The following is a 26,093-nucleotide window of genomic DNA, read 5'->3' as shown; positions in this document are numbered from 1 at the left end:
TTGAGTAAGTGTGTGGGCTGCTCTTCAGAGAGACCTAGCCAGGTTGGAGGAAAGGGTCGACAGAAACCTCATAAAATTCAGCGAGGACAAATACCGACTCCTGCCCCTGGGATGGACGGACTGACCGACCAGGGGTCATGGGGCAGTGCTGCGTCCCGGTCGCAGAGGCAGCAGCTCGCAGCAGGAGGGCGGAGGTAGACAGACAGAGGGAAGCGATTATCCCGTTTTTCTGGACAATCCTAAAACCGCGCCTGAAATACAGTGTCTGGTTCTGGACTGCCTGGTACCAGAAAGGTGTTGGTAAATCTGAGTGTGCGGAGGGGAAGGTCACCAAGGGGGCTGGGGGCTGGAGAACTTCTCCTGTGAGGAGAGGCTGAGGGAGCCAGGCTCGCTCAGCTGGAGGCGAGGCGGCTCCGGGAGGCCCCAGCAGCACCCTGCCTGCACTGGAGAGGGAGTTACCGAGAAGGTGGAGCCAGGCTCTTTCCATAAGTGCATGGCAGGAGGATGAGCGCTCACAAATTGGAACGGGGAAGGTTTAGACCGTGCATAAAGAAACAGTTTTTCACTGTGAGGTGAATTAGGAGCGGATGAGGCTGCCCAGAGACACTGTGGAAGCTCCGTCCTTGGAGGTTTCCAAGAGCTGCCTGGACAAAGCCCTGAGCAACCCGGTCTGCGTTTCGTGTTGGCCCTGCCCCGAGGAGGAGACCTCCCGAGCTCCCACCCAACCTCCTGTCTGTGATTATGGGATGGGTCTTGGGGTTTTTTGGGAAAAATCTTAAGGGGAGTGGTACCCGCTTGGTTCTTGGAGAGGAAATATCCAAAGGTCACAGAATGCTTCTTTTTACTTCCCTTAGCTTCTGCTAACCAGACTCGCATACGATGACTACTAACAGCATTATCGGTCTCCTTTTCCTCAGGAGGCCACCTACTGTTCTTGAACTTAGGCAATTTTGCTCATCTTCTTCTGCCAGAAGGACCTACCATAAATGAAGCTAATTCTTCATGCAGTGTCTGCTTATCACCTGTCTGTCTCCTGCCCCGTCCAGCATTTCTGGTCATTCCTGTGAGCACCCATTTATTCGCTTACTTACGGTCTATTAAGAGCAGCACTCAGAGAGCTCTTACTTTCTCAGCTCTTATCAGTACTGTGAAACTCTTCAAAAGCCTTATCTTTTGAGTCAGATTCACCACTGTGCTCCACTGGGTTTGTGACACTGGTGTCAGAATGAAGCCAGAATAAACCAGCCAAATAAGAGTCATGTGTTTCTTTTTAACCCAGCGGGTTTGTTTCTTCCCTATGCTTCTGTATTTCATAGTATGAAAAATACCTTCGAGGATGGCTTTGGATGTTCGTGTAAACACAGCTCTATTTTGATTCTGTGCTTTTCAAAGCATATTCTTTACCTCCTTCTAAAAGAGAGACATCAAGGCAAAAAAAAATAGCCTACATGCTAGTCAAGGTCTCCACTGTTAGAAGTTGCAAGATGGCAGTTCAGGCTGTCGCAGCAGTGCTAACCCAGCTCCTTTGGGGAGTGCACAGTAACGTGCACTTTCACTGTGTGATCCTTATATGCCTGGGAAACGTTGACAAGCGGCATCTTCTGGAGCCTACTGGGGGGACGGCAGGATGGGAGAAGGACTGCTTGTCTCCGTGGGTTGCTCCTTGAGTGCAAACTGGGGTTTGCATCTACTGTGTGCTCTTTCCTTTAATATTGTCCTGGCCCGCAGGAAGGAGGGAGTAGTGGGACTGTATGTGGTGAGCAGGCTGAGAGCGGTGCTGGTGCAACCTGTGAGGGGAGCTTCACAGAAGATAAAGAGAGGCTATTCACCGTGGGTGACCGTTGCTCTTGGAAGAAGCCTGTACGCACTTCTATTCCCCTATGCTTTCTACAGCGACATAAGTAGCACTTAAGTGGTGCTTAGGTCTTGGACTGACCTTTGGTCTGAGTTTTGTGCTCTGTGAGCTGCCTCTCACCATCTCCATACAGTGAGGACAAAGAACGCAGGCAGATTTGGTCATCTACATCTCAACCCTTCCGGCTGCTAGGCAGGGGAGCTCTGCTGTAATGGGAGGCTGGGTCGCTGGGACTGATGGTAGTTCCTCATAGAGACACATGCAGCAAGAGTTTTGGCCCTCTATTCCCATGCCTGGTAAAATATGGTCAGTGACACATCCCTGGTTAGTCAGCCAAGTACTGGGTAAGGCAAGACTTCTTTCTTCAAATTTTGCTTGGAATTTGCCAGCCAGAGATTCCTGTGGGATCTGGAGCACAGAGAGACCTGGTGGAGCCATCAGACCCGACCTGATGGAAATGAATCCTAAAATAATAGTCCCCAGATTTTCCTATTTCCTCAGTCTCTTTGGATCCATCTTGTGGTTCATCCACTTTACGTCCACGCTACTCCTTACTGTCTCATAGAAGGATTTACACCTGCAGAAGTGCTAGTGGCAGGATGAAACCAGAGCTGAACACAGAAGTTCACGGGTCTTTGAGCCTACAGCATCATCACCTCAAGGTCATCACTAGGAAACACACTAACATTTTGGTAACAAAGAGGGGGAGAGACTTGAACATCCTTTGGAAGACTCTAGGTCAACACTTTCTCCACAGAGACTGGAGACCATTTGTGTGTCCCTCCTAGCTGCCAAGAAACTGATAAACATTTGGGATACTCATCCTTCATAAAAACGTTCTTCTGTTGGACAACTGGCCTAAATGCTCATCTCAGCTGAAGCGCGAGAACCCTTTGACTCTGCTGTGTGTAGCTAGGAGAGAGCTTGCACCTCAGAGCAGGAGCGCAGGAAGGCGTGCATCCAAAACAGGGTTAAAGAGTAGAGGCAAAGCCATCATCTTGGTAGGGAGAAGCAGGAAGGACTTGGATGAAGTGCTTGCGAAGTAAACAAAGGGAGGGTTTGGCAGGAGGTGGAAGCACATCTGTGTGTACAGTCCGCTCCCGCTGAGGGAGGGTGTCAGCAGCACCAGCTGGGAGATGCTGGAGTCAAGTACAGCTCGGGCTGTGTCTGCCAGGTGATCCCCATCCCCTCTGGCATAAGGCAGTGACTCAATGCCACCGCCACTTTCAGGGAGCAGGGAACCCGAGGCCTCACTTGTGCAGGTGAGACTGTAGAAAGCCTCTGAGACTGCCCCATTGGACCTTCTCCTGGTACCAGTCTCAGTGCTTAAGCGTGGTGTCTTCTGAATCCCATGACAAGTGTTGGGTTCATTGATGCAAAGTGTCTTCTGCTACCCAGGAGCCCATCTGGTGCTGCACTGGTCTCATCCGGCACTGTGCTGGTCCCATCTGGGGCTGTGCTCCTCTTGCTGAAGCCTGGAACGGAGCTGTCTCTGGTAGAGAAGGAAATTTGGAAAGCTGAGCATTTTCTGAAGCAGTCCCTTAAGGGAAAATTTAAAAGTACGGATTTCATAGCCACAGGTGCAGCTCCACTATTCAAAACACAGCCAGGCTGACACCTCTGAACATACTCCTGTGCTTCCTCTGAGAAAGGTCTACTCCTGTGCTTGCTCCATTTTTTCGCAGCACCTCCCTGTAGGTTTTAAGACTGTAGTATTTAATTAGAACTTAGTATATGACTTATTCACTATTTAAAGAATTCTCAGTGTTAAAAGAAGCAAATGAAAATGCTTAACTCTCTGGAGTTGTCTTTGTGATGGCCACATGGCAGGTCCACTTCTCATATCCACGGGTAGGATCGTGCTTGATAGGAAGATTTGATTCTCAAGACTGGCTTGTACCAGTGCATTGCAAGGAAGGGATGAGTCAACCCACTAAAGCCTGTGCGTCCTTGTCCTGTTGTGGGCAGTCCATAGCAGGAAACCAGATGGCTTACAAAAGCCAGCTCTCCTTGCTGCAGAGTTACAGGGGAACAGGTAGGGCACCAGAAATGAAGCGGACATTACAGCTCAGCTAAGAGATGGCCGAAAGCTGTCTCCTGGCCTGATTTGGCTGGCAGATTTCCCAGGGAAACTCCGGGTCTGTGCTGCAAGGTCGGGTGCAATCACCCATGCTTCACAGGCAATCTTGTGGCTAGCATTGTTCTTCTTCGGGAGAGGTGTCTGTTGGAGGAGCCAAAGGCGTCAGTCCTGACTTCCAGGCCAATCTCAGTCCCGGGATTACTACATCCCATCGATCCCATCTTTCTGCTGGGGACTGTGTTAATCCTCCTTTACACATCCGAGCTGCTGGAACTTCATGTCTCCACATGGGAGATCAGAAGTGAGAGCAAGGGTGGAACAAAAGCCCTGTTTCTCAGCTGACCCCTATGCTGGCACCATGGTTGTCCCACCGCAGCAGGTGACTTCTGCCTGTGCCACCTTAATGTGGTTTGGTATTATCTGGCTGAAATCATCGATCCTGTTTTCAGGCTGGCAATAGGACAGGGTGGGTGCTTGCGTGGAGCCCTTTTCTTACTCTTTCCTGTCTTTGGAGCTCAGCTTGTGCTGTGAGTTGTTAGGTGTTTTCTTGGGTTGATGTTTTGCGTCGTCCCTCAGAGCAGAAATAGCTGTAAGGCTGTGAAACACCGAGGGCATGGACATAGTGGCAGGGGACTGCAGGTAGCACGATAAAAGTCTTTCAACCCAGTTGCTCCCCGCATGTCTGCCATGCAGTGTTTACATCTAACTTATTCCCAGCTGCTCAAGAGGATACTTTTTTTTTGATTCTGCTTTCCCGTAGGGTCACATCATTTAAGGTTTTCCTTTCCTGAAGTCTCCCAAGCCAACCTGAACATCCCAGCCTTCACCTCTCACCCATCTCTTCCTGAATTCTTTACCCACCTTCTCTTCTCTTTCTTCGCATCTCTCCTTTTACTCCTGTTTTCTTAAATCTCCCCAGGGCTGTCCGCCTTTGCAATCATGTGGAGCTGCTCTGGGCTGGTCAGTGTCCAAGTGATAAATGCTTGACACTGATCTCCACACATTGTTTAGCCAGAACAAGGTCTCAGGAAGGTTGGAACTGTAGATATCCACACGCTCTTTTGATCCTTTTCCTATTTTTTCTCACTTTCTATGATTGCAGAAACTCCTCATATAGGATGGAAGCAATGTGCATGGCTATTCTCCCTGAAGCTCGTATGTAATTTAAACCAGTGCTGGGGTAATTGGTACCATCTTTAGGGCTCAAAGGTGATGCCTTACGTGAGGTCATTCATTGCAATCACTGTCCAGCCTGTTCCAGAGGAAACTCACCCCTGACTACCTCAGCAAAGTTGCTTTTGGCTTCTTTACACTGTGACTTTGTCTTGATTAGGAAAAATGTTCGTTTAGGTCAGTCTGGCTGACCCGATTAGCAAAGCCTCCTCAAAACGCAGTTAACATTTTTCCTAGAATAGATGCAACGTAATGCGTTCAGCTCAGCAATCTGTGTCAGGAGTTCCCCTGCAACGGGAATGTCAGGGCTCCCTTGGGAGGAACCTGGCAGCTGGGGCTGGAGGAGAAACACAGCTTGGGCCTGACACCAGGCACGTTACGCATGAGGGAGCTGGATGCAGCATTGGGTTTGGACACTCGTATTGGATTGTCAGCATCCCTCCTGCAGGTGAGCTTCCTCAGACCGATGCCCAAAGACCTTCCCCTGTGTTGAGGTCCCCACCACAGTGTCATGGGGGCACTCGCTTCTCTTTCTGTGCCATGGCATGTCCCGGTGGGAGCACTGCAGCTCGAGGATAACTCATCTCTGCTGGCCGAGGCGCAGGGAGTCTACCTTGCAAACCTGCTCCTGGCTCTGCAGTATTTTCAGCCCTTCCTGTCCTGGGAGGAGAGCTTTTACTTCCAGAAGGGGTAGCTGAGGCAGAGGGAGACCAGGATGAAGAAGAAGACTGAGCTCCAGAGCCTCAGTAGTTGACTGTTGCGTGTCAGAACAGCTCGATGTTAAGAGGGTCCTGTAAACTCATGACAGTCAAAGGAAGGAGCTGGGCAGGTGCTTTTGGCTGAGCTCACTGTTGTCCTGGGGGAGGGACTGGAAGCCAGGCGGCTCGGGGAGGAGGAAACCAGCTCTGACATTTGTAAAGATGGAAGGTTTCTTTCAAAGACTTTTCAGTCTCTCGATCTGAGAGCTCTTTGCCCAGGGAGTGCTGTAAATCTGGCTCTTCTTTCCAAGCAAATGTGGCAGAGTCAGAGTTGCTGTTGAGCCACAAATATTGAATTGCCATTTTAATGATGTTGGGGTTTTTTTTTTGTTGTTTTTTCTGTGCTTATGGACAGTGGAGCAGTGAGGTTGTCAGGAACGGGAGAACTGTATTTTAGTCCCAGCTCTGCCACTTACTTAGCGTGTGATCCTCAGGGTGTCCCTTGCTGCGACGCAGTTTTTGCTCGCTATAGAATAGTGTGCGTCCTTATTCCTACTGACGTGGGGCAGTGCCATCAGTGGGTGAAGCAGATTAATGAAAAGTTAGTCTGAGGTGGGGTTTTACTAGGAGATATCTGCCAGCAAAGGTCCATAGGAGCTATTACTTTGCTTCCCCGGTTGCAGTCTCTTTGAATGACTTTGCAGCTATACATGATATTTGCAACGTTTTCAATTTGGCAGGTCCATCCTCCACTGATGTCCCAGCTATCCTTCGCCCCTCTCCTGTTCCTTATCCCTGGGGACTGCACGTGTCTCATTCTGACCTCAGATACTTCAAGCTAATCCAGAGTAATCTTTCTGTGTCAGTCTAAATGACTGCGTTGGTCAGCATCAGGATTTAAACTAAAGTACTTGGCCCATGCTGTTGCTGGCGTGACCTCTTTGGGCCTTACTGAAAACCAAACAATTTGTGCTTTATAAATCCAGTGAATGGGCTGTACTCATACCTCATCCTCCACTGCACAACCAGATCCTGGCTCAGTTGCAAAACCTAATTTCTCCCTGGGTTTGGTGAAACTTGCTGAGAGCACCCCGTTACGTTTCTGCCCGAAAACACTGTGTGGTCAGGGCTGTGCCGAGTTCCCAGGCTCCCAAACTATGTCTCATCTGGTTTGTATCTGAGAAGGAGGTAACAAGCTGAAAGTACCAGAGTGCCACAGCTTTATCAGTCCCCTGGCAGGGCATTCAAGACCCATTCCCTCCTGCTGCTCAGCACATGGTTTTGGGCTTTCCCTTTCTCTTTGGAGGTGCCTTTTCCCCACAGTAAGTCTCTCTGACCTGTTGCAGAGTTAGGATCACCATCCTCCCCTGGGAAGTGGGATCCAAAGGTTGCTTTCCCATTCTCCAACACTTCTCCTGCTCCTCAGGATTTGTCAAATATAGTTGGCAGCAGCCCAGCAGCTGGATTAGCATTAAATAATGAGCAAATGGCCTGCAGCCCTTTTTCAGACCTGGCAAAGCACACACCTTTTATTCTTTTCTTACATGTTTTCGAGCCCTGGTTTTATCACACCAGGAGAGAGCCGAGTACCAGATGCTGCTCTGGTCAATGCTAGGGACAGAACAGAGGGTGCTACGCTCCTTTCTTTGTTGCTAATTAGTAGCAGGGTGGTAGCTAGAGGCTGCTAGCTGTGAAAGCAAAACTGCTTTCTCCTTTCCCTTGTAACTGCAGCCACGGCGAGCAGTCAGTGGCAGCTGTAAGCAGCTGGGGTGAGCTGCAGCAGAGCAGGAGCAATGCTCATTTCTTAGTTTTCCTGCATGCTTCAGGCTCCAGGGAAGCAGCCCTGGCAACCTCTTCCTTTGTAGCCGGGGGCTGAAGTCCCAGGTGAGATGAAGGCACAAATTACTATGTCAACCCCAGCAGCTACGCAGTGTGGTGAGATCACCCAGCAGCCTCGATATCTATGAGAAAGTGCCAGAGACCCATGTCCAGACCAGTGCCCTGTCCACTGGTCTCAGATGCCTTTCTGATTTTCGATGAAACTGGATTATGTAGAGTTGCCAGAGGATTTGTTTATTTATTCTGGGAAAGGGAAGAGGGAAGGAGGCCAGGAGGGATGGAGAATAGGGAAAGAAAGAGGGAAGAAAAAGCAAAGACAAGAGAGAGGTAGCTATGCAGTTAGCATTCCTGAGCCATCTGGACCTGTTGGCATGGCCCCAGCTGGACAGGCTCACAGGTTTATCCACAGCATGATGTAATCTCCATCGTCCAGCATTTGATTTTTCTCCTTGTGCTGGATGGCCTTGTATCTGGTGCATGTCTGGAGCGGGCATTTTGATTTCCTGTTGCTATTTGTGGACTTTTCCTGGCCAGTCCTCAAGAGCAGCTCAGGAGGTTTGCATTCCTCAAGCTGAAGCAGCGATGCCACTCCTGCCGGCACGGAGCAGGGGCCAACCGTGGCCAGCCTGCTGTCCGGGGAGGGGCAGCCCCGCACGGGGAACCGGCTGTGGTTTGCACTGTGCCGCAGCTGGAGAGACGATGACACCTCTGCCTGGTGCTTGGGCTTCTTCAGCTGAGCTCAGGAGTGCCGGCTCAGCCTTCAACACCAGCACAGGGTAAGGCTGGCAGGACCGCTCTTCCCAGCTGCTCGTGGGCTTCCTGGCCCTGCTAGGTCTTGCAGCAGAACGGGAGAAAGGAGAATTTTATTTGGCCTGAGACCTATTCTTCCCTTTGGTAGAGGCGAGTAAAAAGCAACCGGTGATCTCAATCCCTCTCCTTTGCTAAGGCCAGCACCGGGGAGCACCAGGGCTCTCGGCTGCCCTGTGAAGCAGGTGGGCTTCCCAGCACGTGGGAAGGGGAGCTGGGAAGGACGTGGTCTGACACTGCCAAGTGCCCACCCTTGCCTGTGTTCTCCTTCCCTCCATCACCCAGTGCCCTTTCCAGGAGGCAGCGCAGTCTAATGGGAAGGATTCAGAGTTGCGTTCCCTCCATGGTCTGTGGCAGACAGCCACGCCTCACCAAGACCAGCCATCTCTTTTGTCTCGAGTCATTCCCAGCACATGAAATGAAGAGGGTTTGGCACATCCACATCCATAAAAGCACACTGTTTGCACGTCTTTAAGTTACAGGAGCCACCCAGGAGCAAAGTGGTATTCTTCACTACATAAATTCAGTGTGTGCAGGGGGAAACAGTAGAGCCATAGGTCCCCTCTTGCCTTCAGAAACAGCAACTCCCACTCTCCTGCACGACTGGAAAAGTCTGAGATGCCCGGAGGATGAAGATGGGATTTCTCTACAGCGTACCACTGCTGCAAGCAAACCTCAAACCCAGCAATACGAGGGGCCTGCTCCAGAGTACGCCGTTCTCCCCTCTGACTCAAGAGATGTGGGTAGCTGCGTAATGAGCCATTAGGCAACGGTTTGACATGAGCACACAGTGCTCCCTCCCTCGCGATGCCTCATCCTGCCCACATGCCTCGCTTAGCTTTGTTTCCTCCAGAGGCTTGGGAACAGGGAAGTTGAGTGCAGTGACCCCCATGGAGCAAAATTTTGCTCAGCGGAGAATCCTACCGCCTGGTTCAGAGGTTGTCCTGGTTGCACTCGGAGGGAGCGGGGCTCTGCTTTCATAATACCCCAGGGAGGGCCTGTCTACCAGGGGTGGACTCACTGGAACCACGGAGCTGAGCTTTTCCACCCGACTCAGCTCTGCTGAGCGAGAGAGTAGCTGAGGAAAACGATGGCCTCTTTATAAACCAACTGGCAAAACTCTTGCATCTCTCCTGGGAGCAGGCCAGGGATTCTGAGTCACTGCTTAAGTGAGTTGCGGCCAAGGTAGTCTTACCCAAGACATTAAGGGAGAGAGGAGAGATCCACCCAGGAGTGCCAGCAGAAAGAGAAATAGTCATGACCATAATTAATAATAATATAATGATGAAAAGATTCAGAAACACACTGCCCACTCCAAAAATAAAGTCTGAGGACAATTCAAATGCTGTAAAGAAAACAGAAGAGAGGAAAGAGTCGAGAAAGACCGCCAAAGCCTGCATGTCAGCTGCAATGCAAGGAGTCTCATCCAGCTGGCCTGGTTTCAAAGAGCTCCTATTGTCCAACAGCATTTCCAAGACACCATTCAAAACTTTCAGAAAATGAACCCAAGATGCAGGGTGAGATTTATCACACAATAAAGGCAAGCCAGATGTGTGCACCCTTTCCGAGAGAGGAGATGGGAGGAAGGTGATGGAGGAGTGAAGCAGGGGAGAATGAGGCAGCAGAGGCATGAGAGAGGAGAGTGGCACGAGAAGGTCTGGTGCTGCGAGCACCCGGGAAGGAACTGGGGCTGGATGCATCTGTGCTGGGACACACCCTGGGCACTTGTGAAGGGTTTCATGTATCTGGAGAACTCCATACTTAGGAAAATTCACTCGGTGTCAGAATTAAGGGACTGAAGGGGAAGATCTCACTGATGCTTTTTCTCTTTTGTTGCACATAAACCCATGATGGATACTAAGAGGTTATTGTTGCTTTTGGTCTTGGATTATATACCTGCATAATGAGGCCATGTCTGAAAGGATGCCCAGAAGCCAAACCACTGCAGATTTTATCTTGATTTTCTAGGACTCGAACAGCCCTCATTATCGCTTTGCAGTCTTGGCCACCATGGCAGGGCTGTAACTTCTTTTGTCACAGGAATCACTCGCTTCCACCTGTGATTTGATTATGTTAAAATCTAGCAATTAATTATACAGAAAGATAATTTAATCTTTGAATCTGCTGTTAACATGGAGTAACGTGACTACAACCTGCCACCATTAAATAAGTCCTCGAGTTCTCTCTGCCTGCAATGACACCAGTGTTGTTTCTGCTGTCTGCAGAATAACCCCGTAGGGTGGCCGTGCCATACCACGCTCCACAGATTAAAAGGTAACTTGGTTTTGTTCTCAGGAAGATCTCTGGTAGTAAGGACTTGTTCATCTAAGAGCAAAAGGCCTGAGAAAACACTTTGGAGGCTTTAGCTAGAGAGTCCCTCTTTGCAATGACTCATGTGTTTGCTGACTGCAGTTAGCTTCTACAACAGGTTTTTGTGGGTTTTTTTGTTTTGTTTTGTTTTTTGTTTTTTGTTTTTTTTTTAGAAGGGAGTGGGTTTAACTGAAGTCTTTAAACTGAGATGAGATGTTTCTTTCTGTGAAGCCCTGTTGCATGAATATAGCTCCTGCACTCAGCTAGGTAAGGAACCATATTTGATTACCAGACCGGTTCTTCCAGGCACTAAAACCCGTGCAGCCATCCATCACCCCCTTGTGCCACTGCAGGGATGTCCAGAGAATGGATTCCCAAACCCACCAGTTTCTGCAGACACCCCTCCAATGCTGGGGTGCAGATGGCTGCTTGGTATCAGACATGGGAGCTTTCAGGGCAGGTTTTCAGGGCACAATAGGTTTCCCATCCTGAAAGGAACATGGGATTTTTTCTTCTCAGAAGCTTCTGACTTTACCTGAGCGCACGATCCCAGGCACCTTCATGTTTCTATTTCTGTTCACCAGCTATGGGGTGCTCAGCTGCTGGGCCTTGTCTTGGAGAAGTCTGGCTTGGATAGGGGATAGCTGGAGAGCTGGGTGCTGGGAAAAGGTTTTCACAGGCTGCCTTTCTCCTCCAGCCTTGCTTTTCATCCCATGGTTGAAGTGACCTCATCATCTCTGACCAGTCAGATCTTCATCCCCATCTTTGGAAACACAGGGATTTGACCCCTTGTTCACCAACATCAAACCTTCGTTCTCCTCCAGGATGGTGTTAATCCAGGCTGCTCCAGTGGTGACGAATAGTCTGAGAGGTGTTACTGCCCTTTGTGGGCTAGGAAGGATTTCCCCATTCTCCAGAGACTCTGGTTTCTGCAGCTCCACCACTGAGGTGAAAATGATACCCTCAGTGTTGGAGCTGAAGTTTAATTTCCTATCTGCTGCTCAGGGCACAGATTTTCCACTGGGATATTGGCAGCAGGTCAGAAATCTGCATTCCAAGCGGAATTGCTTTGAAAACAGTCCTGGTGTAGGACCCCATTCAGTCTGCTGGTTGCAAAACCCAGCTCTTGCCCAGCCTGGTCACTAAAAAGAGTCCCAGCTCTTGCTCTCTCAAGATTTTGGGTGAAAATCCCTCACATCCTTGAGTCACAAATCAGCTGGTACAGACTTTGTTGCTCTGTAATTGCCCTTTACAAAAGCCCAAGGAATGAAAGCCACCAGTAATGTTTGGTATTAGCTGCATGCCTCAGCTTTTGGACTTGAACAGAGTACAGCAATCTTCCTCTTCCAAGGCCTGCTTTTCTTTATGGGTCTCCAGGGACCTGCCAGGGGACAAAATGTGAATTATCTCCGATTTTGCTCTCTGAGCACTAAAGAGAAACAGTTTCAATGAGACAAATGAAGCTGATTGTAAAGATAATACAGACCTTTCCTCCTTCTTCAATTATCTCCCAAAGCAGATTTCCGCTATCTCCCAGGGCGTCTTTCTCGTTGCTTAGATTGCCTTTCTTGCAAGATGCAGAAAAAAAAGGCCCATAATGGCATGGGGGGTAACAAACTGTGTAAGAGCAGATTTACCACCTCTGGTGGCTCCAACCCCATATCGGGCAGGGCCAGAAGCTTGCAAGAAAGACAGAAGAAATAGTGGAGTGGTGCTTATTCCAGTTTATTTTGGTTATTGAATAAACTTCCTCATCCCACTGACTGGTGACTGGCTTGAGCAGTTGCACCTCTCTAATTTATTTTTAATTGTATTGAATGTTTATACTGTATTCAATGTCTTTTGGCGATACTATGACCAGAGAGTCACACAGCATAAACCAGTATTTTCTTTCATTTGCCCTGCCTGCTGCCTTTCATCATATCATGCATCCCTCTCCATCAAGCAGAATTTTTCCCCAAACTGTCCCAGCAGACCTGCCACACACAATTAAATCCATGTAGGCTTTTTCAGGGTAGATTTGCCTCGAGATTTGCAGGCTAGGCCAGGGCTGCATCCTTTGGTTGTGCCGGGGTGCCGCATGCCAATGGGCATGGCTGCGGAGACCCAGTTGTGTTCTGGCTGCTGCCTCTGTGGGGACCAAGAAGGGATGGATGTGGTTGGGCTCTGCAGAGGGCATGCCAGACTGGAGGTGGATCGGGGTAACGTAGCAGGCAGGGCCTTCCCAAAGACAATGGATTATATTTTCACACGTACAGAGATAAAGTTTCATGTGAACCCCCCTCCTCCTGATGCTACAGCAGCTGGAAGACTCCCAGCCTCCGGTCATGGTGTGAAGTTAGGGTGTCACTGGGAGCCTGCTGCAAGCTCAGCTGAGGCTGCCGAGTTAGCACAAAGAGATAAAGCACCACTTCAGACAAAAGGGCAGAGACCTGGGGGCAGTGATGACAATACGGCTTCTTTCTCTCAGACCTACTGCTCGTGTTATGTCTCTGTCTGGAGACTGTATGATCTTGGCTTGGAAAGGAGTAAAGAAGAGGAAGAGACCCCTACCAGCTTGCCCAGGGGTACCTGCAATTCCCAAAGAGAGCACCTCCCATGCATCTCTGTTCAAACATGGCCCAGCTGCCACCATAACGGCTCAGAAATAAAGATGGCTTTGTTTTGTAGCAAGCAGGTATCTTCAGTTCTCTGAGCTCAAGGAAGGCCTTGAAGGACAACCTTTCATGGACTCCTAAAAATAGCCCCCAAATCTTCTGCCAAATTAAGGTTAAGAGCAGCTGATCTAAATGTTTCATCCTGAGAGGGTTGTGTCCAGTTCTGCGGATGGTTTAAGTCCTGCTCTAGTTTTTTTTTATCAGTCGGCTGCAAGGGAGCTGTAAGCCAAAAGAAATTTGGGATGTCCATTGCGTATGTAGCATACATGCAGCAAAAGCCTGCTGGAAAGCAGAGGCATTCCTCTTTATCCTCCAGGGTGCTGCTGCTGGGAGGAGAGGTGCTTCTGTCTCTGCAGATTCAGCGACTCTCGGGTGACAGGCAAACTGTGCTGCTTTCCACCCGGGGCCAGTGGAGCCTGGTTTGCCCTAGGGGAGGCTGACATGTTCCCCCTCAGCACACGCGTACCTGCTCTGCATCCTGGCATTCACGGGTGGCTTGAGGACACACAGATGGCCACACCACTGCAGCCACACCGTGATGCCACTTGCCTTTTGATTCGCCTCGCCCTGGGCTCTGCCCTGCTCCAGGCATTGACCTCACAGGGCGCTTCCACTCTCTCCATCACCACTGCCTGTGCTGGCTGCTCATCCCATTTATGCTGAGCACACTAAACCCAGGTGTGGGTACACCCATCTGTGACTCTTCTGCCACTGCAGCAGCAGGTGCCTTTGGTGCCTCATTCAGGGCCACTGGGAAACCCAGTCACTGGCCAGCAGATTTCAGCTTTCCACGTACTTTTTTATCTTTTTTTTTTTATTTATTTCCTTTCAGGGGCAAAACAATTTAAGTTAAAGACATAACTCCACTCCCCCCATGCCTGGGTGCCTCCCAAGATTCCTCCCCGCTGAACGGCAAACTTATAGACTGAGCTGAGCATTACACAGCTACAATCAGAGCCACAACATTTTGATGTGGTCTTTATTGTGCATATACTTTTAACAACATCATCCATTCCATCAGCTGATACTTCCCCCCCTCCACTCCCCCCACTAGGGTTGTAGGGAAGGAGGTGTGTGTGTGTGTGTGGAGAAACACAAAACCTTTATGCTTGCCACGGAGGTTACTGCAAGCCATGGGAGCAGTACGTATCCAAAGCAGTAAGCCCCCCAGAGGGGCTGGGACGACGTCCTCTGAGGCGCTCGTTAAGACGCCCCAGGGTGAGAGCCATGAGGGGCAAAAGTAAGGCCTCCCCACGGGTTCAGCATCCCCTCAGGCTCAGCGTTCCCTCAGCCTCAGCCTCCTCTCCAGTCTAGTGTCCCCTCAGGCTCAGCATCCCCTCCAGCCCCAGCATCCCCTCAGTCCCAGCCTCCCCTCAGCCCGTGTCCCCTCCAGCCCCAGCCTCCCACTGAGGCTCAGCCTCCCCTCATTCCCCGAGTCCCCTCCAGCCCCAGCATCCCCTCAGCCCCAGCGTCTCCTCAGGCTCAGCTTCCTCTCCGGTCTAGCGTCCCCTCAGCCCCAGCCTCCCCTCAGCCCCTGCGTCCCCTCAGGCTCGGACGGCCGCCGTTACCCGGCGGGGCCGGGTCGTGAAGCGCAACGGGCCGCGGGCCGCTCCGTCCTAACCCTGCACTCCTCCCGCCCGCCTCGCGCGGCTCCGCTGGCAGCCTCCTCCTCCCATTGGCCGCCGCTCGGCGGCGTCGACCCAATGGGCGGCCGCCGCCGCCGGCCGTTGGCCGCGCGCCGCGGCGACCGTTAACCGCCGCCGGCGGGGGAGGGGCGGGTGGTTTCCCCGGGCCTGGGGGGCGGAGGGGGCGCGCCGGGCGCTCCGCTTCACCCGGGAGCTTCGGGCCGTTCCGCCTGAGGGGACGGAGCGGGGCGAGGCGGCTGCGGGCACCCGGGACCCGGAGCGCCGCTGCTCCCTCACTTCAGGGTAGCGCCTTGCCTTGGCGCAGCTCCCTCAGTCGCCTTCCCCTGATTGTGTCTTGAGCTTCTGTCGTCCCTCCTAGGTCTTGTGGCGCCTAGGGCTGGAAATTGTAAATCCAGGTCCTTGGCAGGGGTGCGCGGTGGGAAGGAGGTTTCCACAAGCGAGCTGTGCCTGAGCCTCGCTGGGACTTCGCAAGACAGCGGGGACGCGGCTGCCGAGGAGTAAAGGCTTGTGGCAGCTTTGGTCTGAGGGGCTGCAATCCCTGTGGGGAGGGAGCTGACGGCACAGCTGGCCTGTGGGGAAGCAGGTCACCTGCCGTGCTTTCCGTGGCCATAAACCCACCATCTTTCCGCCATCCTGTATTATTCTACAGACAGCAATAAATCCTGGGCCTGCTTTCAGATCAGGTTCAGTCAAACCCTCCGCTACTCGGAGGCTGGGTGTCAGGGAAGCGTTTGGTTCACTGTACACTCCAAGGTCGTGATGCTGAAAATCATCACAGGTGACTTGAGCGTTGCCGGCAGTCTCTGAGAAAGACTGAGGGGTGCTGCCGGTCAGGAGGCTGTCCTGCTGCTGGAGGGAAATAGCAGTGGGGTTTGCAGATGGTTTGGCCAGAAGTGCTTCAGCCATGCTGTGCAGAGAGCTATGAACAGCAGGGGGGTGGCAGGTCAGTGGCAAGCTCTCCAGGCAGACTGAGGGCCTGGGCAGACCAAGCATGGAGCAGCAGGGAGCTGTGGTATGTGAGGGGAAAGACCAAGAGCAATATGGGTCAGGATGGAGGGGCACCAGAGGGGTTTGAGTGAGACAAGAGGTGGTTAAGTGATCACTTGTGCCCCTTGGGGTGCACATGCACTGATTCTCCTGTGTGGAGAAGTGTGCACAGCATCTGTCCATCCCGCCTGTATCTTGTTAACGCTGTCAAGACCTTCACTTTCATAAGGTCTAAGATTCACTGCATTTTAAAGAGAGCAGAAGGACTGTCTGGAGTGTATGGGCTCTTCTTTCCTGGAATGTAAAGGAAACCTCGGCTGTGCAGCTGGAGTGCAGGGGGCTTCATTCCTTAGTGAAAGCAGAGAAGGGAAATGCAGATGTCACAGCTGGGACAGGAGATTTATCTTGGCAAGCAAAGAGGAAAAATACTTTCAAAAAGAAAAGAGAAAACTCAGAAGAATCCCCTCCCCAACTGCACTGCCTGCCAGCATGAGCAGAACCTCCAACCTGCAAAGGCCCTTCGTCTCCTGGGCCTGGGCTGCTGCCCAGCTGGATTAGCCCCTTGCTGCTTTCTCTTTGGAGCGAGACCATTGTGGTGGGAGCAGGGAGGCTGTGAGAACCAGGCTGATCCTGAAGGGAGATTGTCTCCCAACAACTCAGCTGGAGGTGGGAAGGGGAAAGTCACAGTCAAAGGATGGAAGCGTGAAAGGGAAAAGGATGGACAGATGCAGCCAGCGTGACCACAGAGGAGAAGTGGATCCAGGGAGAGGAAACGGTCCCCTCAGCCATGTGTGGTACCACTGGGCTAAAAGAATGGCACCTTAAGGCATCCCATGCGCACCCGGGCAGGGGAAAAGGCTTAATGCCTCAGTCTTCGCTTGGAGCCCCCAAAAGTCCGACACCAGCTCTGTGTGGGGGGAAGTAGGGAGTTTGCATTTGGATGTCTGGATGCCTTACATTAGCTCCCAAGATAACTGTTGTACAACAGGAAAGGGTGTTCAAATGAGAAGTGCACGCACGCACATACAGTGCGCTATTTAGACAACCCTAAGCATGAGGTCAGGATGAAAACATGTGGTGGAAATATGTTTGGAAGAGTCGGTGCCTATGTCGGTCACCAGGAGTGGGAGGGAGCAGGAGCCAGCAGCTGACAGATTCGCACTCTCTCCCCGCGGCTGAGGTGGCCTCAGCCTGAGCAGATTCTCCTGTGGCATCAGAGCAATTTAAGGCTCTCTGTTGGGCCTGGAGATGGGATGGTTGTTGACTCCCCCATACCTGTGCACGCTGTCTCGTTCCCTTTGGGCGCTGCCTCCCCGTCCTCCCAGAATTGTGGTGGGGGTACATGAAGCCAGAAATCGGGTTTGGATCAGGAAATCCAGCACATCCTCGCCATTGCGTTTCTGTCCCTTGGCTGCCCCCTCCCTGACCGCTCACTGGTAATACAGCTTTGGAAACACATCTCGTGCTATTTCTTGGCTTTGGAGCATAGTTAGAAGGAGAAGGAAGGAGGGTGTGAAAGGGAGGGGGAGATAGCAGGAGCGAATAATGCAAAATGAGACTGTGCTGTGAGCTTCGTATCCCATCTGGAAGCTGTTTTCCCCCAGTACACTTCACACCCGCTCCCTCTGGGCTAGGATGGTAAAGATCACGTTTCCCAGTTGACTGGTCCCCCTTGCTCAAGCCAGGCCCATCTGCATGAAAGCTACTTGAGATATCTTAAAGGAGAATCTCAGCAGAGTTGCAGAGTCCTTCGTTGTCACAGTTAGAAATTCTTGACCAGTTCTCTGAGGAGCAGGAGCTGGCTGATCTCAGCCCAGCTGGAAGGTGCTGTCGACGGGAGAGGCTAGGCCTTGAAGAGGCTGTGAGATGATGAGCCTGCTCTGCTTGTGCATTTCTGTCCATCCCACCTCCATTCACATCCAAGTCCTGTGGACTCTTTCTCAGACCTTCCACCAACACGTGCTTCTGGTCTGCCGAGATCTCCGTTGCCACGGTGTCGGCAAAAGTCTCCACAAAGCCCAGCACAGTCTTTTCATTTAGGGGCAGTGCATTAAAGCCTTTAGCTGTGCTGGCCCAAGTTGGGGTGGGAAGGGAGGGCTGGTGGCTGCCCAGCACCTCCTTTGGCATGTGACCTTCCAGCCAGCATAAAGCTACCGGCCATTTGGTCAGGTGATAAACCTGCTTCTGTTTATGGCTCAGAAACTCGGAGCACTGATCCTGCCGTGTTCTGCCTTGATCCACAGAGCCCTGAGGCACCGCACCCCGGGACCTGCAGGTCCCTGGAGCCTTCTCTCTCACACGCGTTAAGGAAGAGTACGGCTAAAGCCTTCTCTGCTTCTAGGTGCAGCTCCCCCAGTGAGGCTGGGTGGGACAGAGTTAGCAGGATCGATCTAAACTAATTAGCAGCAATTTTGGTAGCATCTATCCAGAATAAGCTTTGGGCTGCTCCTCACTATGCCCATCACAGTTGGACCTGGACAAGAGGGCACTTTTTCCTCTTGCCGTGTGATTGCATGCATGGCTGACTTTACTAATCAGAAACCTAAAGTTAATACCTGTTGGTGTCAGGAGAGAACGGAGCCAACCCAAGAGACACAGCAATCTTCCTGGGACGTGGTGGCTTAACTTCCTGCTTTCCTTGTAGTTTCTGTTGTGGATATAGCCAGCTACAAAGCCACGTCATTATCTTGGTTTGCTTTACCCTTCCTTCTGCTTTCCTCTGCCTCTTGCCACCTTCTTTGAGTAAAACTGCAATCTCCAACTCTGTGACAGCTCTAGGTGCTCTCCCTCTTTGAGGGTGTCTGATCCTTCGTGCCTCCTTTGATAATAACCATGGTTATTCCCAATCTTACAGGCCGGCTCCATTCTCTCCACCATCTGTGTTTGGAGGTGTTGGACTGGTATATGTATGGTTGGTGAGAGTTGAAAGGGGGCTGCTTTGATGAGAAAGTTTTGCCAGTATTTATTTGCGCTGGAGGATAAGACCCAGGAGCCCAGAGAGCGGGATGTGCCCCAACATTTCTGGATTCCCAAGGAGGGTGTGAGTTTCATTCTCTGCGTATCACCCGTGTTTTTTCCCCACTGTACAGTAGGTCTCTGTCTCTTGGGAGAGAATGGTCTCTTGGGGACCTAAATTCCTGCATCTTGGGGAGAACAGTGTTGCTTTCATCCTCACTTCCAAGCAGCGAGGTCCAGCAAGCCTGCTGTGTGGTGTCTAAAAGAAGAACCAGAAATCTGCAATTACGCCTGCCAATGCAGATGCCCGGGTTAAGGCTCTGATACTCGGCCCCTTGCACTCATTACTCGTCTCTCAACCCTTAGCCACTGCCGGAGAGATTTTTTTGGCTTCAGAATAAAACCAGAGGCACATCTCCATCTATTCCCTCTGGGTAGGTTTGTCCTACAATGGGAAGACTGTTGACTGACCAAGAGATCTTTGTTCTAAGTGTGGGTGGGATGCCACTGAAAGATAGTGTGTGGAACTACTGCATAAATGCATCTTCTTGACTCTCTTCACTGCCACCTCCGCCTTTGTTAATGCACAGTTGTGACAGAAATTTGAAGCACGTGGCAGAATCAGAGACAGCTCTCCCTGCAGGTGTCCATCCAGCTCTGCTTCTCTCCCCGGGGTTAGATGGTGGTTGTAGTTTTGATGGTTACAACAATATATATGATCTGAGTGCCTCTTGTTGGATCCCGGCTCTGCTGTGCTGCGTCGTGGTGCCTTGGCAGACAGAACTCTGAATCCCTCCACTTTTCTGCGGTTACGTTCTCACCCTTACCGTAAGGCTATTGTGTTCATATCCTGTGTTTGCTTGTGTTGTTTAGAGAAAGCAGGACAAAGAACAGCTGTTACATGAGCAGGCACTCGCTGGGGTTGACGCTCAGGACTCCAAAAGCCTTACCCCTCCATGCTATAGGACAGGAGAAAACCTGGTTTCCCAGTGCTTTTTAGATAAATATCTTAACCCAGTTCCATCTGCTGACTCAGCTCCTTCTGAAGAACAGTTATGCTCAGCACAGATGGGAGGTGTTTTCTGTCACTTGATTCAAGTGCAGGAATGCTTCTAGGCAACTTGGAAATGGCCGGGTAGATTTTACCAAGCTACCCCGCCAACTCTGCTTCCCGTATGGGAACAACTTCAGCCCAGACATCCCAGGGAGAACCTCAACACTGGGATTTAGCATGAGTGTGCCTTCTCCACCTTACCTGCATATGCCCTCCCAGGGCAGCCTCGGATGGCGGTGTGTCAGGCCGTCGCTCTGGGCAGTGGGAGGACAGGACAAGTGGAAGGGAAGCGAAGGGAGAGAAATTTCATGTCAGGCAGAATGCAGGCAACAGGGACTCCCCCCCCCCACACACACACACTTCAAGCGTGATATGTGGTCGTCTGAGTTTTTAAATTGAGTGAATGAGGGACGATATTGGAGGGTGAAGGACGCTAGCACGTTGGAGATTGCTGCAGCTCACCATCTCCCTCCCCCACGGTGAGAAGCATGGGTCTGTTCAGCTGGAGCCTGCTTCACTCCCCAGCCTCACCCCAACCCTCTGACAGCCAGCGTAATGTTGACAGAGTGATACTGTGCTCAGGTAAAACAAATATACCTTCCTGTAGGAGCAGGAACCTGCAGGCTCCAGCATCCGGGGTCCTCTGGCCAACTCCTCCCTCAGTCCTAGCGCTGGGGAAAGGAGGGACAGCACGCACCCCATGCTTCTCTGTGAGCTCTGCTCTTTCCTGAGCTCAGCTCTCACGCTGGAATTCATTGGCATTTGTGTCTCCACTCTAGGACCTGCGTGCTCTCTCCCACTCTCTCTCATCCATACCCTGTTGCTCTTGGTATTTCAATATGCTACTTTCAATGCCTTTCTGCCCACCCAGATGCTTTTCCAGGCGGGGGGGACCCAGTCCGACTCTGCTGAGCTCTCTCCAGTTCATTTAAGTTACACAGTTCCGTCTGTGTAATATAGTCACTTGAATGTATCTGTCTTTTCTTTCCTCTCCCTGAGCCAGAAGCCTCAATCTGCCAACAAATGGGATAATTTTTCAGCTGGTGTTTGGCAACCATAATTTTTCTCCCTGCCCAACCAACGCTTTGTTGTAGCAAATGGAAAAGTTAGTGATTTGACTTCTGAATAGGAGGATATGCCTCAAAGGAAACAGGTTCCCTGTAGCATCAGGAGCCCAGCTCTGCAGCAGCACTGGCCAGATTTACTGACTGTTACTGGAATGATTAGTGGAATGATTGTTTGTTGTTAACAGCCCATCTGTAGTGTTTAAACTTCATCAGGGAGCCGAATTTCACAGGCATTATCTGGCTGGAGGACAGCCTCATATGGTCCACAGAGGGGCTGTGAAATCCCAGAGGAAATTAAATACAACAGGGGGCCTTCCTGTTATGTTGATCCAACTGATCTTTTTTACTCTGATAGAAATCAGCAGCCGGGTTGATGTTCTCTGGGGCACCACAGTGCCTACTGCTGCTGGCAGAGAACATGAAAAAGTGTCTGTCACCAAGGACAGGTGCTGAAGACCGTGATTTTCTGCCACACTTGCATTTTGTCATCGCAGGGATTTCTTGCCATGTGCTCTGTTCGGCTCGTTGTCACAGTGAGATGATGCTAGGAAGCTGAAGATAGGTACTCACAGAGGAAGGGGGAGACGTGAGAATACAGAAGAGTTTAATGAGTGTTTGTGGCATAGATAAACAGGTGGAGAAGATGTACAGCACCACGGCCCTTTCTAGCTTAATTCAAGGTGTTTTTATCACACTGGTGCAGGCAAGGGATAGGAACTGCTTTTTCCCGTTGAAAAAGGGCTGTTTTGGCTCTCAGTGCAGAGGAAGGCTCTCAGATCCCTCTTGGAGTCGACACTAAGGCTTTCTCTTCCATTTTCTTTCCTCAGCATTTCTCAGAGAACCTGGATCACTTCTCTGACAATATGGAGGATTTCTCCAATGACCTCTTCAGCAGTTTCTTCGATGACCCAGTACTGGCTGAGAAGAACCCACTGCTGGACATGGACCTGGATCCACCCACTCCAGGCATCCAGGCAGAGCACAGCTACTCCCTCAGCGGAGACTCTGCTCCCCAGAGCCCCCTCGTGCCTGTCAAGACCGAAGATAATGCTAACGGTGAGTATGAGACACACACTGCACAGCTTTGGGCACATCTGTTAGCAGCGGCTCTGGCTGGCTTCCATATAGAAGGACAAACTGGCTATTCCTCAGGCTTGCGCATGGCTAATCCAGGGAAGAATTTGACCCGCTGTTGTCAAATACAGCCCACATTTTTTCCTTCAGTTTGTGCTCTGACGGTCGCGTTGCTCCTTTGCCGGGCTAACTGTTATTTACGAGGACGACAACTGGTTGTGGTTCGGTGTGCTGCCAGATTCTGGCAAGCAGTAGGCAATGTCTCCTTAGGACCCTGCAAACATGGGTGTGGATGCCCTAGACCCAGGTCTGTTTTGGCATCAGGCTGCAGGCTTTTGCCTTGACTAGAGGAAGCATGAATCTCTGGCTGCAACCAGTGCTGGTACATGTGGAAAGCTAAGTGGCTTCTTTACCAGCAGATCTTTTAGCAAGAGACAGAGAGGAACAGTCATTTCAAAACCTATTTTTAAAACAATTCATTTCAGGATAATTTATGATGGCTGGATATTTTTAGAGCGGTCCTTGCAGAGAGTCCTGTAATTTGCGGGACTGTGTGGGTGTCCCAACAGCTGATGGACACCAGGCTGCCTGAAAAAGAAGTGGCACAGGCTCAGTATACACAGAAGAAAGCCATTGCTTTCAGCAAGAGTGAGACCTGGGACAGAGGCTTCCCTCTCACAGCCAGGAGTGATCCCAGCTCTCTGGTACAAATGCCAAGGCAGGAGGAGAGGAGCTGGCCTCTGCTGCCTCCTTGGTCCCTGCACAGGGCACAGCCATCAGTGCCACGTTCCCTAGGGGCCACTCAGAGAGGTGCTGGGAGAGAGGCTCATGGCAGGCCGGGCAAGCTCTGTCTTAGTATCAAAAAAGCTTTTTATTTACACTTCTTTTTCCTTAGCTTTAACCCCAGTACCGTCTTGGAGGGCGCTCAGCCCAAACTGGCAACTGGGTGACTAACAAAAAACAAACTAGCATGAGTGCATAAACACATCTTTATTTTGCCTGTGGAAATGAATAGGAGGAGATGAAGCCTGGGAATGAGAGAAGCAAAAAGCATGAGTTTGTAGAAAGCAGTGAAATGAAGCCTGCCTGCATGAAGCTACCTTAGGGTCTCCTCTCTGGGACACTTGTCACCACTTCTGCTCCTCTCCTCTGTGTCTGGACATGCCTCTGCTTCAGCTGCAGTGTCTCCAAGGCAAGACCAGAGAGAGTGATCCCTGGGCAGAAGCCAGCACAGGGTGTACAACGCATAACCCAGGAGAGCTTGAGATGGACCTGGCACTTGCTCTCTGAGAGTGCAGATCAGCTCTATGTAGAGAGTAAGGCCTAGTATTAATGTGGCAAGTATAGAGGTATCTATGCACCCAGTCCTGCAGTGGGATAATTCAACCCATCTTTCCAAGGCTATCTTGGCTCGTAATTGGATGTGAGTCATATTCCAGTGTAGCTCTGAGTCAGGTCCAGTATTTGCAACACTGTGCAGTCCTTTTGGCACAACTCCACCCAGTCCTTTTAGACATTCACTTCAAATTAATTATCCAGGAATAGCTTTTCTTTAACATTAAGCAAGCTCTGCGTGGTCTGCAGAGCTCCTCAGGAACACCCGGGCTCTGTCTAGGCTTGGAGCTGGCTGAGGCTTGCTATTTATCAGCTTTCTCCCAGCTTTTCTGCAGATCTCCAAAACACTTCCAAATCCTGCCCCTTTCCCACATGGTTCCCACTAACATGGGTCAGCCAGGGCAAGCCACTGGGTGCACTGTGACCCCGCTTATCAGCAGAGTCTGCTTTCCAGATGGTCTGTGCATACGGACTGGCTGCTTCGGTTCTCAGTCCCAGCCCTCCGTTCTGCAGGGTGTGATTTGATGCCAGGAGCAGGGGGAGGCAGGGGTGTGCAGAGCAGTGGGTGCTGGACCAGCCTCAGGCTAGCGCCCGCGCTCCTCTGCAGGTCCTGCTTCCTCGCTGCGCTTTGCCTCACCTCCTCAAACCAGGGCAGCTATGGGTATCTCTCAGCCATACTTCTTCCCATTATATAGAGAGTATCTAGAGCAGAGAATGAGCTTCCTGGCATGCCTCACCCACCAACACACACAGAGTGAAATCTGCAGTGGTTGCAGACTGGCCATATCTCTGAAACATCGTCTCAGGCAGCAGAACATAGATGTGTCCACACAAAATGCCTCCTCCTCAGTCCCTCGTTGATCCTCTGATGGCTTATGTGTTTCGGACTCTGTAACCCAATTGCTCCCCAGATAAATGTCCGAGGGTGGGAAAGAGAGCAGGGTCAGAATGTAGACAGGAAATGGCAGGACAGTGCATGCTTATTTGGGTGTCCGCTCCCCGGACTGTCTGGACTGACAGCACTGAGGGCTGCTCTCTCACCCAGTCAAGTCTGAACAGGGAGAGCCCTTGGTGGTCCGCTCTCCCTTGGCTGGTAACTCGCTTCAGCAGCAGCCCTCCCAGACAGAGGGTGCCCCACGCCTCTGAGAAAAAGAGAGATGCAGAGCTTTGCAACAGAAAGGAAGGTTGAGGAAGATGAAGCTTAAAATCACAGTAAGGGAACTTCAGATTAGCCAGCAGGCAAAACCTTCCTGTAGTGGGCATAGTGAAACCATAGAAGGGATTTAATGGGGGAAGTTGTGGATTCTTCATCACTTTTCAGAGGAGTAAGATCAAGTCAGACAGCCCTCTGTCAGGACTGACACAGGTTTAGTTAAACTTGCCCAGAGCAATGGGATAGACTGGAAGACCTCTCAAGGTCCCTCATTTCTGTGACAGGCTGTGATCAGGCAGAAGAAGCCAGTCAGAGTTTTCTGACTGCAAACACTTGTGGCTGTGTAACACCTTGCCTCCTTCCATCAGAAAGGGTTTGTCTGCGCACACCAGGGGCAACTGGGACTCCACTACCAGCTGCGGGTTTGGTGTCCTTAGCAGGACAGAGGAAATGCAGTTCAGTCTGTGTCTGCTCAGCAGCCTCTCCGTCGTCAGGGCTGTGCAGTGCACCCCTGCCCGAGGTGCTGCTGAGGATGCTGGCCCCGTGGAGCAGTGGGAAGCTCTAGGAAGCCCTGCGGCAGCACTGCGGGCAGGGCACACAGCTGATCTGCACACTGAGCAGCCACAGGAACTCGTGTCTACACTTGAAGGTGTCCAGTCACGCAGGGAGCTGGAAGAAGTGAGCCTCTGCTGGAGAGACCTATCCAGGCAGCAAAATAAGAGGTGTTAGACCAAAGACAGGAAGACGACACTGGTAAGGGCAACACTGTGTTAACTGATATAATTGTTGCCCAAGCTTTAACACCACTGTGTCCAAGCAAAAGCCAGAGGCAGGATTCTGCCCTGTCCACTCCTGAGGGCAACAGAGACTGACTTGGGCAAAGATGATAAGTTACCTTTAAGTTTAATTCAGATGGCAGCTCCCACATGAACAGCTGCTTGCTTGTACTTGTCTTTATACAGGCTTCCCCGGAGCTGAGAAGGACCTTTCTTCCCCTCTCCCCTTGCCCAGGACATCTTCTAGACTGAGACCTGCACTTGCAGAGCTGCTGTGAGCAGCAGACAGCTAGGCAACATCCCTAGGTCTGTGAGTGCTGTATGCAGAGAGCAGTGCAGAGGGGTGAGCCCAACTGTGGCCTCATGTTGAGCCAACTGGAGCACTGTCTGGTGACAAACTTAGCAATTGTCTGTCCTGTGTCAAGCCAAATGCATTTCTGGTTGTCAGATAAAAAGAGGAAGAGAAGGGATGAGGATTAGGGAGGAGGATGCAGGCTCCAGGCCAGCTAGGAGTAGCTTTTTGGCAAGCTGAAATGTTTGAAGAGCAATGAGGGGACCAAAACTTAAGAGCAGAGCCCAAACAGCTCTCCTGCCTAGAAGCTTTTTTTCCCATCTGATTTGCAGCTT

At 51.2% G+C, this 26,093-nt stretch overlaps 1 protein-coding gene across 3 annotated transcripts in view; it reads left to right on the top strand.

Moving 5' to 3' along the window:
• The window catches only part of CREB3L1 (cAMP responsive element binding protein 3 like 1), a 46,677-nt gene that overhangs the window by 3,144 nt on the left and 17,440 nt on the right, over window positions 1-26,093 (top strand). For all 3 annotated transcript variants that reach the window (XM_042791250.1, XM_042791252.1, XM_042791249.1), the window contains exon 2: window positions 21,956-22,184. In XM_042791250.1, coding sequence (XP_042647184.1) covers window positions 21,956-22,184 — 229 coding nt within the window. The remainder of the gene's footprint in view (window positions 1-21,955; window positions 22,185-26,093) is intronic.

Source organism: Tyto alba, unplaced genomic scaffold, assembly GCF_018691265.1.
Source record: "Tyto alba isolate M040663 unplaced genomic scaffold, T.alba_DEE_v4.0 Super-Scaffold_18, whole genome shotgun sequence".
NCBI lineage: Eukaryota > Metazoa > Chordata > Aves > Strigiformes > Tytonidae > Tyto > Tyto alba.
Note: the sequence above shows the minus strand (reverse complement) of the source record. Positions and strands in the feature narration are given on the sequence as shown.